The 13,287-nt window shown below is 37.4% G+C and overlaps 1 protein-coding gene across 1 annotated transcript; it reads left to right on the forward strand.

Moving 5' to 3' along the window:
- Nucleotides 1-3,798: 3,798 nt before the first annotated feature.
- Nucleotides 3,799-5,816, forward strand: LOC110924616 (circumsporozoite protein-like). The gene is made up of 3 exons (XM_022168608.1): nucleotides 3,799-3,921; nucleotides 4,003-4,752; nucleotides 4,845-5,816. Exons 1-3 carry the CDS (start codon nucleotides 3,799-3,801, stop codon nucleotides 5,814-5,816), a joined length of 1,845 nt encoding a protein of 614 aa, XP_022024300.1.
- Nucleotides 5,817-13,287: the final 7,471 nt, after the last annotated feature.

The raw sequence follows: 13,287 nt of genomic DNA on the forward strand, positions 1-13,287 counted from the left end.
TTTATGCGCCCGTTATCAGTCTAGCCCCAGACAGTCACATCTGACAATCGTGAAACGCATTTTACGGTATTTGAAAGGCTGCCCAAGCACCGGCTTGTAGTATCCTAAATCGGGTGACTTCTCTCTCACAGGTTATGCTGATTCGGATTTTGGTAGCAGCAAGCAAAATGCTAAGTCCACCACTGCAGACTGTCAGTTCTTCGGAACTCGACTAATCACTTGGCAGTGTAAGAAACAAACCTCAGTAGTGCTCTCTACGTGCGAGGCTGAATACGTTTCGGCCTCGAGCTGTTACTCTCAGATCCTTTGGATCCAACAGCAGATGCGAGACTTTGGTTTGCAGTTCTTGGACACGCCGATATTTGTGGACAATGAAGCAGCATAAACATAACGAAAAACCCGGTTCACCTTTCTAAAACAAAGCATATAGAAATTCGACATCATTTCATCCGTGATTGTCATGAGAAGAAATTGATTCGAATCGAACATATTCACACCAATGAACAGAGGGCTGATTTTTACACCAAACCGTTTGACAAAAAGAGATTTAACTATCTTTTGAAATTAAATGGGTTAAAAAATTTGCTTTCTGGGAGGGTTGTTGAATGTGAAGCCGAGGAGGACGGCGATCTGATGTGATCCACGTTATGTTGTGAAAGTTTTTGTACAGTTTATTTTCTGCATTTGATAAAGACAAAAACACAAAAATATGTCTTTGTTTTTTGGGGGAGAAAGTCTGCAGAAAAATACAAAAACATGATAAAATTTCAAAATCCAAAAACATTAGAAAATCTGAAAAATCCAAAAACATTGAAAAATTGAAAAAGAGTTTGTGTAAAAAGGGGAAATGATAGTACATCAGCTAGACAGATACAGTACGCTAAAGATATGTAAAGTTAAAATGTGTTAAGCAGTCTCGCAAATGATGTGTCGATAGGTTTTTACACATTTAGTAGATTTGTTTGGGATATAAACATAAAATAACAGCTTACTTTTACATGGGGAACATCTCCAGGATATATAGGTAACCCCTGAAATCTCGTTTGAAAGATTATATTTCTGACATACCAGGTCTTTGTACGTGATGATATCTGGGGTATTATACCAGGACTTCTAATTTTGCGGAAGCAATAGCTTAGTCCTCGTATAATACTCTGTATAGCTTTATTCGTAAAGCCTCCCCTCAGCATAAAAAATGATGAGACATTGCAAAATGCTAATCATGTGCTGTTGTAAAAAAGATTCCCAAAGGAAACCCACCGAAACTCGAGCCATCATCTCTCTGTACGAACGGAAGTTCTAGCCTGAGCTCTCATGGTCTCGCATTCACCCAATTACAGATATCATTAGTGTACATTCACCTGTAGGACTGAATATAGTGATCTGGATACGGGAGTATATTCTGAGGTGGAACACATGTAAAAGTTAAGATCTTAAACACTAAATCCGTATCCTGAACAGATTGAAAATTGTGTGAAAATTTAAGAGGATCAGTATATCGACAATCAAAGCGAACTGTTTAATGCTAAAAATGTATTCAAAGCATAACGGTACTAGTATCTTGTTGGCAGCAGGTATGATCCCCTAACACGCTCACAAAAATATTCTGTGTACAGTATATTGCTTAGCATAATCAAAAATTCAAAAAGATTTGTTTTTCATCTTATTTTCGACAACAAACGTTGGGGATCAGATGACCAAAGTCTTACGTGCTGAACATGTTGGATCATGATGGTTGGGTAAGCAGAAGATTGAAAAAGTGATTGGTAATTGTTTGAAAGTTTAAAAGATCATTAATTTGAACTGAAATCTGTTTCAGAAAATCAGCATCTTCATAAACTGGTCAGCCAAGGTCATTAACTTGGATTTGGCAGGCTAAACAGTTGACCAAGGTCATTAACTTGGACTTGGTTAACTGGGTGTGACGGTAAAATCTCGAAAAGTTAAATGTTTGAAAAATTTTTTTAAAAAGTGCCATTTCAAACGAAATGACTAGTTTCGTTTGAAAACATGATTTCGCTTGAACATATGATTTCGTTTCAAATGTGTTTTCGCTTCAACCGTGATTTCGTTTGAAAACAGCTCAGTGCCTATTTTGCACAAAATAGGACTGTCTATAAATAGTGAGGGTATTACGCTTGAACAAATCATTTCTGTTATTTCGTTTCAAACCCCCTGCCAAGGCGATTTCAAACGAAACTCCATCACTTCAATTTTAAGCCGTTATTCTGCTAAATTTGTTGCTCGTAATCTGATTTCAGTTGGTTTACTCAATTATAATCATGGGAAAGGTGAGAAACTTGTTGATTTGACCCAGATCTGAACTGATTTCGTTTGGTCGGTGATGAACATGACATAAAACATAGGTCTAGGGTTTATCTGCATGTAAAAATGACTGATTAACACACCCATGGACTCGGAATATGTTATAGATCTTATCTAGGGTTTCAATTTGATGTTGACAACATGTTTTCGTTTGAAGTCGGTAGATCTGAAACTTTGAATGTAGATATAGGTCGATTTTGTGGTTAAAATTGAACAATAAACAGGTCCTTGTGCTAGGAATTAACTAAATAACAAACCCAGATAATCAATTTGATCATCAGGTCATGCAAAATCATTGTGTTGATATTGTCAGTTTTCAAACGAAATAAGAATGGATTTCAAACGAAACAATGACCTATTTCGAACGAAATAGGCATTCCGTTTCAAATGGTCATTTCGTTTTAAGAAGTCATTTCGCATCAAAATGCTATTCCGTTTGAACTGTGATTTCGTTTGAAAATGTTATTCCGTTTGTATATTCATTCCGTTTGAGACCAGTCATTCCGCATGAAATGTGATTTCGTTTGTGTGTATCTTTTCGCATGAAGTGTGTTTTTCGTATGAGGGTATTTCGTTTGAATGTAATGTTATGATAAAAAGTTTCTCAAAGTGTTTGATTTGGTTGTATGTTGTTATTTTTCAGGCGTTGAATGTGATATTTGATCCACTACACAACATTTGTTGTGTTTACGATGAGGAGAAGATACCAAAGATGGCCGAATTCAAGAGTATTCTGGAGTTTATGAAAAGATTGCCAATTCAGAAGGCTTTGACAAATCAATATCTGGTTTTCAAATCACACATTGAACGCTTCTGGAAAAACGCAACGTATGACGAAGAATACAAAACAATAAATTCAATCGTGAGCTTGACTGATGAAGACACACCAATCATTATCACAGAGCAGCTTGTACGTGAGGTGATAGACTTTCCGGACGATGAAAACTCTCCAACAAAGTTCCCAGAAAAGATGGTGAAAGGTTGCATATTGCGGATGGGTTATAGAGGACCACTGAACAAGGCTAACTACTTGAAAGCATGTTTTTCCAAGCCTTACAAGTTTCTTATACATTCACTGTTGCATGATCTAAGTCACCGAAAAGGAGGTTATGATGTGATGCGGGATTATCAAATGAACATGGTGACTGCACTCGTGTTGAATAAGAAGTATAACTTTTCAAAGATTATTTTTCATTACAAGGTAGAAAATATTACTTCGAAAAGCAAGACTTGGGTTTATCCACGATTTGTTCAGATGATGTTAGACCATGCTTATCCTGATTTGGAGAGAGATGAAAACAATGATCTGTTGGAATTATTCTGCATGGATAATGAATCTTTGAAACAATTGGCCAGATATCACCCAAACCATCCAAAGCCATCAACAAAAGCTGAATTCTTAGGTTCATCAAAAACAAAAATTATCAAGATCCAGATCCGATTGAACATCAAAAGTAGAGGAATGACGAAGAAATGAAAGAAGCAAGCTATGCAGATGAGTTGAAAACACTTGCAAGCTTCAAAGAAACTAGAAACGAGTGGTTCTTGAAAGAAGAGAAAAAGAAAAGAAGCAGGAAAACAACTCCAAAAGTTCAAGTAGAGGAGGGTTCATCTTCTCAACCAAAGAGAAAACGTCAAAAGAAAAGTGTTGAGACTATGCTTGTTGATGAATCTTAGGAAGAAGTTGAAGCTGAAGCTGAAGTTAATGTTGAAGGAGATGTTCATTTATCTCCTGAATCTACAAAGTTGTTGAAATCTCTTACTGATTATAATGCTGAAATAGAGAAGACAGCTGGTGATGAAGGTGATAATGAAGATAAAAATTCATCAAGTTCATCTGATGAAGATATTGATGAAACTGAACGCACAAAAAGAATTCGGGCTGAGATTGAAAAAGAGAAACAGCTCAAGAGAAAGAGGAAAGAAGATAAAGATGATGAATTATACAATCCATCTCCTGAGCATGTTATAGAGTCTCAGACACCTCCATCATCTGGTGGTAGGAAGAAGACAAGTGCAAGAAAGAGTGTGACTTCTCCAAAAGCAGCAAGAAGAAAGTTGACAATCAAGCTGCCTAAACGCACATCAAAACCAAAACTAAAGTCAAAACCAAGTCAACCACCATCACCACCACCTGAACCATCACCACCTCAATCACCACATAAATCACCACCAAAACAACCTACACCACCACCATCACCTCCACCACATCTTTCACCACCATATGAACAACCTGTTGTTACTTCACAGCAAATTTTCCAAACACCACCATCCACACAACCACCTGTCCAAACAACTCCTAGATCTTCTGGATTCAAAAATTTTCCAAATATCCCTGTGAATGTGAATATAGGTCTTGATGATATTGGAGATTTCGACTTTGCAAATAATGAGCAAGTGAAGAGGTTAGAAAAGAAAGTTGAAGAAGTATTGGTTGAGAACAAGAAGTTGTTGGATCGTGAGAAGAAATTGGAAAAGCGTGTTAAGTCTGTGGAAGCTAAAAATTCTTCATTGTAAAGAAAGTTGAGGCTGATCAGACAGAGATTGATATTCTTAAAGTGAAAGTTGCTGAGTTGGAAGAAGAGAAAGCACGCAGAGATGAACAGAACAAGTACTTCAAGTTAAAGAACAAAGAATTGGAAGCTGCTAAAGCAATGAAAGAACACGAGATATACATGATGAATAAAGTGTTAGAAAATTTGCTTGGAAAGTCTGTTGAGCAGAGATTTGAAGAGATTGAAGTTGAAGAGGTTAGAGCTCGACGTCAAGCTGTGATTGATGCTGAGATGAAGAATAAAGGCAAGGGTGTTGAAGGTGCTTCTGATGTTATTGAAAGCGCAATTATTCCATCTGTTGTTTCTGAGTCACCTGTCCAGAATCCTCGTCCTATCTCTGCCGTTTCCGGTATTTTTGAGGAAGACGTGTTGATTGATGATGTTATTGATGATGAGGAAGAGGTTGAGGAGGATGATGATGAGGATAAGGCAGATGATGCAGACGATGTATTCTCTACTAGTAGTCACAGTGATGATGATGATGATGATGATGATGATGACAATAATCAGGGTGGTATAGGAATTAAAGTTATTGAAGCATCAAATGAACAGAATCTCAAAGATTATCTTCACAACGATGCGAATGAAGAGCCTGTGGATGCTACAGGTGAGGGGGAGAACGTTGGTGATCAGGACGTTGATAAAAGAGAAAAGTTGATTTTATGTCTACAGCCTGAAGTTGAGGAAGGTGAAATCAAGCATACTTACACTATGAATGATATTATCGAGATGACGCGTATTGATGATCCTAACTTCAAGTTTGACTTTGAAGAAGATTTGAATGCATTTGATATGAATCAACAGCCTGAGTATCAGTACAAGTGTGTTGAGGAAGCTGATATTCATGATAGGGTTGAGGTTGAAGACTGCAGCGATGAAAAGAACGTGAATGTAGATACTTCAAACTTTCCAACTCTTGTTGAATTTTTCAGTTAAGAGAACGTAGATGAGTCCAGGAGGAAAGGTGCAGAATGTTTGAAAGATAAAAACTTTGATGGTACTACAAAATATGTACAGCGCGAAGAACACAAGAAGTAGTTTAGAAAGAGTACAGAAAGAAAAGTCAAGCAGCCATTGAAGTATTATAAAAGAGACAGGGATGTGTCACTGGGAGATATTATCAGTTGGGGATTCTTGCCACAAGTTAATGTTTATGCTATTCGGCGAGAGTATGGTGTCCAATATTTTGAGTACATTCAGGATATCATGTCCTTACCCTGGTGGGATGTTGAGGAATTGTCAAACGTAAGAACATTGGATTATCCTGTAGGAAAACATGATGTGCCCATTTGGGGTCTGATGAAGTTTGAAGCTTTCAGAGGATTCAAACACTGGAAACCTCACTACTCGAAGAAAGTGAAGAGGGTAGATCCAGTGACTGGAAATGAAGAAACGATCTTGCATGTGAAGAAGCCTAGAGTTATAAAGAACATTCCAGTACCAAAGATGGAGCAAGATTTTCATAAGGGGTTCTTGTACTGGGTATACAGCTGTTTGTCGACTGAAGCTGTGATCACCTACAGAGCTGAAAATGAAATCAGACACATCTTTGTGTATGATCCTTTATGGTTGGTGAACTGTTCAGCAAAGGATATAGAATGTTTGTTAGTTAACAAGATCGGGTTTAAAGCTGAAGATAAAGACCAGGCTATGCAGTTTCAGAGGATTGTATCCATCTGTTTCCAAAAAGGAATCAATGCTGAGAGTCAATGGTCATCTAAATGGCGAAAGATAGAGAAAGAAGAAAAGTTGAAGGCTGAGAAAGAACGAAAGGCACGTGAAGATAAAGATAACATGCTAAGGTATACTGTGGTACAAAGAATGGCTGCTGAAGAAAAGAAAAAGGTTGAAGAGAATGAAAAGCTTAGGAAGCTGTTGCAAAAGAAGCCTAAGCCAAGGGTAGAGAAGTTCAAGTCGCAGTGAAACAAGTACTGAAGACCTGACTGAAGACTCCGACAATATCCAAGGGGGAGTTTGTTGGTGCATAATGTCTGTAGCCTACGTCTAAAGTCTAGGTCATGTCGATAGCTTGTATAGGGGTCAAAATGTAATTGTATGATGTTTTGTAGTGATTTCGCACGAAATAGCATGTTGCTATTTCGCACGGAATCAAGTTGTGGTATTTCGTACGAAATAGCATAAAGCTATTTCATGCGAAATTAGTCGCCTATATATAGGCATGTGGTGCTTCACATTTGGTACGAAATTATTCGAGGTGCAACGAAGTGCTGCCCAATTTTCACCGTGTAATCAAGTCTAAAATCTATGAGAAGCTTGTTTTAAATATCATACTCTGTTTCTACACCTTTCTTACACTGATTTGAGGCTGTTTGACTGTTTCCGCCTTTCAAACAGCTTTGTGTTGACTCTGAACGACTCATTAGGTCGCAAAATGATCCTACAAAATGCCTGTGAGATACATAGGTTTTATTGAAAATATAATTCATGACTTGTAAGTTTAAAGAAAATGTTTAACAAAAGTTTAGTCATGATCTTTGTAAAATGTTTTTCTTTTATAAATCATATAAAAATCGATAAGGAAACAGATGATATAAAAGAAATATGTATGGTTAAATAAATAACAAAGTAAAAGAAAAATGAATTTGTATAAAATGTGTTGTTTTGTAAAACAATGTTTTGTAAAGACATGTTAATTATGTAAAATGTAATTTGTCAAAATTGAAATGGTTTAAATAACGCTACGATATGTAATATCATAAAAGCACTTATATATAGGAAGTACCAGCGGCGTATCCACCATGCTTTTATCATATTACACACGCCTCGTTACTTAAATCACTTACCAAACAAACCACCAATGTAAAAAAAATGTTTATGTATAATCAAATGTCAAAATGTTTGTGTGAAAACCATGTCTATTGTCAAATGTAAATCATGAAATGTGTAAACAAATGTCATGTATGATCAGAAAAAAATGACTACTTAATCATATGTAAAAATGTACAAAACAAAGTATTTGAATAAATCAAAAGTTATGCTTTGTAAAATAATGCATGCTTTACTGATACAAACATCTATGCGGTATTGTGAAAATGCATACATTCAAGCCTTGAGACTGTGGCGATAAACCCTTAAATAAATTAACGGTTTATCTAAGTTATGTGTATCGAATTCGGTCATTCCTTCCATCCAAACATACCTAGGATTTCAAGAACGGGAATTGTCAATTCCTATGGTACCACTACCAACTAACGAACGGCGTAGCTAATGTTAATGAATGTATTTTTATCCCATTTAAACAAACCAAATGTCATACCAAAATGTAAGCATGTTTTATGAAAAGAATGTACTAAGTATGCAACAAATGAACATGCATAGCATGAAATGTAATGTAAAATAATGTACTAAGTATGCACTAAATGGACATACGTAGCATAAAATGTAATGTAAACGAATGTACTAAGTATGCACCAAATGGACATACATAGCATAAAATGTAATGTAAAACGATGTACTAAGTATGCACTAAATGGACATATATAGCATAAAATGTAATGTAAAACGATGTACTTGTGACAACCGGTGATTTACGGCTCTTAATTACGTGGTTAACAGGCAATTTACACGACTACCGACCGTATTTTATGTACTGAAATTTTATCTTTTGACGTTAAACGGAGTTCGGGTTTTGACAACGGGTCTCGTAGGAATTACGGGCCACTTACACATGAGATGGGCTTGTGGGCCCTGGGCCCAAGCCCAAAACACACAAGCCTAATCCTACACATGATATATTAGATCTTACAAGATCACTACAAAATATTATCAAATCTTTTGCAAAATCTATAGTAAATCTATATAAGATCTCTATAGGATTTAGAAAATTCCAACAAGAGATACTATTCGTGTAAGGGGCTGTTTGGCAACATCTGAACCAATAAGTGCTGAATGAATAAGAGGTCTGAATGGCTAAGAGGCTCTGAACCATTAAGTGCTGAACCAGTAAAGTGTTGTTTGGTTGCACCTCTGAATGGCTATGTAAAATGACATTTTTACCCCTTTAAACTACTTATATATCTAATCATACATATATACAAAATATATACAAAAAAATGCACATTATACATACTAGGGCTTGAATTGATACTGTTAAACCATGAAAGTTGTGCTACATTCAAACTCCTGCACGCAAGATTGAAGGTTTGGATTTTGGAATGTGAGAAAACATATCAGAAATTGCAAATGAAGCTCAACTGAAAGAAATCGAGTGCATCCACTATCCACTCCAAATATATACCTGTGCGATTTCTCTCACCAGAAGTTGAAACAGAAGCTTCCGGATCAACAGTGGTACTTCCTGATCTCTCTCAACGCAACGGTTCCTGGCCAGAATATGTGCGGCTTCTTCACTCCTCCGGTCGCCGGAGTTGATTTTCTTGCGGCTTTTGTCGCCAGTTGTTTCCTCGGAGCTTTTCCACCGTTGATTTGCGGGCGGTTTGCTTTGTTCACGCCATTTTTTGATGTTTGAATAATACGAGATTGATTGATGTTTGAAGGAGCTGTGGAGGAGATGGGAGGAAGGGGCATGTATGTCAAGTGTTTCATTCAGCGACTTTTCAAATCTGAACCATTCAGATCTGAATGGAACCATTAAGAGGTAAGGGTTTTGTGAACCAAACAACCCAGCCTCTGACCGATTCAAAGGTAAGCTCTGAATGAATCCATTCAGATGTAAACAAACAGCCCCTAAGTGGGTGTAATATAAATACACAAAAGAAAATGAAAACTTTCCATTTTTTTTCTCAGTCTATTAATACACAGGCAACTCACACATAAAGGGGACTATCTCTTCCCTTAAACACACGTACACCTCACACTCTCTCTTTGTTTCTCGATATGGACTTCACACAACACCTACAACCAAACAATCCCTTCCCCCTTTCGGTGTCATCCAACACACACCCCCACTCCCTCTATATACAAAAGCAAACACAGAGAAATCAATTTCTCAAAAGTAGAACCCAAACCACACACACACCTCTCGGTCTCTCTCTCCCTCGCCGATGTCCGACCGCCGGTGAATCGGTGGAGCCGGCAGCTCCCCTCTCTCCGGCAACTCTCACCTGCAACACCCACTCCGTTTTCACCGGTCGTACACCCCCCCTCGTCACCGATGTAATCCCGACATTGGTGCCTTTGTTCTTCCGACGAAGACAGAAGGGAGAGAGAGAGAGAACCGGTTGTGGTGGTCGAGTGACGACAGAGGATCTTGACGGCGGCGGTGTCCGGTGGGTGGCGACGGTGGTGCTCTTACACTTCTCCGACAATGCTTATTCCCGGTAAACCCTCACAACTTCTTTTGAAATTTCTTTTAATGACTCGAGTGGTATTGGCGCCGTGACGATGACTGAAGATGTTTTTTTTTCCGATGTTGCTGTCGATGACAATGATGATGGTGACGTCCGGCAGGGGAGCATGACGGCCAACGATGGCCGGCAATGGTTCAGGAGACGCGTCTTCATCCTCGATAAGTTCCGGTGAGCATTAATTCTTTTCTGTTTTCGGGAGTGGATATTATTTTGGTTCGGTTTGTTGAGTTGCGAGTCTCGGCTCAGTTTTGCTGGCAGGGGTCTAAGGAAGCACATGATTCAATTTCGGTTCAGACTTGGATGGTTCGGTTAACTCGGTTCGGATCCAGGTCAAACAGTCACGGCTGGTCAACGTGGGTCAACAGACGGTCAACTCGGGTTCGAGCAAGGCAGTCAACGAGACTAAACGGTTCGGTTCAGTTGACTCGGTCAAGGTTAGCCGGTCAACTCAGTTGACTCAATCAACTCAGCGAGTTGACTCGGTCAGCTCAACTTCTCGACGCAAGGATTGGTAAAGATTTATAGCGGCACACGTTAATAACGTTATTTTATATAGTTTTCGTTATTTACATAAACTCGAGCTCGAACCGAATTATTTAGCGACTATTTATTGTATTGGTACAATTGACGTAATTTGACATTTGGTGGTTGAATCGTGTTGAATTTTGAAAAATAACAACTTGGTTGTCGGGGGCGTCCAAAAACGGAGGAAACTCTGCCCGTTTTTTGAGAAAATTCGTAAAAATAAAACGTGTTTTATTATAAAACGAACTATCCTATTCCACTAATTTTTTTTTATAAAAACAAATACAAATATCGACGACACTTCACAACATCATGAAAACGACAATTTGGATATTATTTTGACAATGCTTTTATAAAATAAAACGTGGAATAATAATTTCAATTCTTATATTACTTTCGACAATCCTTTCAAGTATCAAACAATACGAAATATTTTCGGAAAAATAAATATAGTTTATATTTATTTCAAAAATCAAACAATACGAAACCTTTTCGTAAAAATAAATATAGTTTATATTTATTTCAAAAATCGAACAATACGAAATTGTTTCATAAAACAAATATAGCTATATATTTGTTTCAAATAGCATACAACACGACCTCTTTTTATAAAAATAAATATAGTTTATATATTTATTTCAAATATCGTATCACACGAATATTCCTATATACACAAACGATTTCTCGGGACGACAAGCGATCTTAATGACATATTTATCTATTTTGATATAAATATATATTTTTTAAATATCTCGAGAATCAAGTCTTTTCAAGACTTACCAGTTATATTCGACGATAAACGATACTTATCACTTATGACCTAATCGTTTCCATTAACACAACAACTTAACCATCGAATCGTTCGGTCAACGATTCGGTAAGAGCTTGGTGACACGTATTTTAGTAACTGTGTTTATTTAGAAACTTATTTAGATATTCCATGTTAGGAATATTGTAGAATGCACGCTAGCAAGTCACGTCTTGGAAACGACATCACGAAGTCGTATATAGCTAGCTTTGCACAGGAATATTCAGGTGAGTTCATAACCCCACCTTTTTACGGTTTTACATTTTTCTAAATGTTTTCGGGGTGGAAAGACATGCACTTTTTGCAAAACATACATGAACTACATATTTCTAAACCATTTTACAAGCAAGTTTTAACTGACACAAATGGTTTATAAAAAGCTTATGTTTTATACCGGTTTTTCAAACAAGCGTATTTTTCGAAATATGCATACACACGAATTCTAGTTTTCTAAACTACGGGAAAATACAAGTACAAAGAGATACAAAAACTGAGAAATGATACAAGAATTGAGAAATGATACGAGAAATCGTGTCACGAATAGGGTACCATAAGCACCATTAATCGTGTACATACTTAGACCGTAGAACAAAAGGTTAGATCTGACGGGTGTTAGGGCAGCCACACTCTCGGTGAGAACGAGTACCGAGTAGTGCTTTTGTGTCTCAATCGTGAATCGACAACTAGAAAAATGCCTATGGTTTGGTGACTTCCTATGTCGTGTCACATGTTAATGGCCTTGCAACCCATTAACAACAAGATACATACAGAAATACTTGATTTAAACAAGATACATACAGAAACACTTGATTTAAACAAGATACATACAAGAATACTTGATTTATACAAGATACATACCATGTTTTCATACAAAGTTTCCATACAACATGATAAGAAAATGATTTTAAATTCGTTTTCTCAACAATATTTCAAAAACCGGTTATTCAAAAAGATTTACTTCAAATCTTTTACAAACAAACTATGAACTTGCTCAACTTTATGTTGATGTTTCGCATGTTTCTTTCTCATGTTGCATTTCTAAGACAAGGCACGGTTGGAATAGGCGAACCATGTGGAGTCGATTACTTAGCGGGCGTTCAATTTCTAGAAGTCATAGCTTATATTTGCTTCCGCTGTGCAATGAAGATACCAGTCCAGTCACGCCAGCTCTGATAATTTCAGGGTGTGACAGATTGGTATCAGAGCTATAGGTTACAGCGAATAGAGTTTTCTGTAGAGATACCTAGGCTCTAACCTCACTATCCTCTGGGAACTTAGAATACTAAAACCTGAATGCATACAGAACGCATAGTACTCGAATATGGTTTCCAACCGTTGCCGAAAAACAAACAGTCAACATTTTGTTTTCAATCATATGCTATTGTAGTGTTTTACACGTGGTATACAAAAAACAATTACATACAATACACAAAACTCCGAGAGTTTACGAAGCATGCATTTAAGACCTGCGGAAACTCATGTTGAAGTTCATTAAAGGTCATCACGTAGGAACCACGTTAATTAACTCGAGAAAACGCCATTTTTGTGTCGTCTATGCTATGTTTAACCGAGCAGGTAACCTACGCATAACAAAGCACGGGCGTGCAAGATTTCACGAAACTCAATCTACATGTCGACAGAGGTTGAAGTACGTTACATACGACTTTCGAGGAAACAGCGGTTTGGCACGCGGTCCTGCAAACAACACGAATCACGCCAAGGAGAAGATGTATGTCTCCGCATT

The sequence above is a fragment of the Helianthus annuus genome, chromosome 17 (genome assembly GCF_002127325.2).
Source record: "Helianthus annuus cultivar XRQ/B chromosome 17, HanXRQr2.0-SUNRISE, whole genome shotgun sequence".
Lineage (NCBI taxonomy): Eukaryota > Viridiplantae > Streptophyta > Magnoliopsida > Asterales > Asteraceae > Helianthus > Helianthus annuus.

What these genes read in the sequence shown, in the direction of transcription:
- LOC110924616 (XM_022168608.1), top strand. Translation starts at nt 3,799, where the DNA reads ATGAAAGAAGCAAGCTATGCAGATGAGTTGAAAACACTTGCAAGCTTC. An exon ending in AAACAACTCCAAAAGTTCAA is followed by an intron (nt 3,922 to 4,002) that starts GTAGAGGAGGGT and finishes GATGAATCTTAG; the next exon opens with GAAGAAGTTGAAGCTGAAGC. An exon ending in TAGAAAAGAAAGTTGAAGAA is followed by an intron (nt 4,753 to 4,844) that starts GTATTGGTTGAG and finishes TTCATTGTAAAG; the next exon opens with AAAGTTGAGGCTGATCAGAC.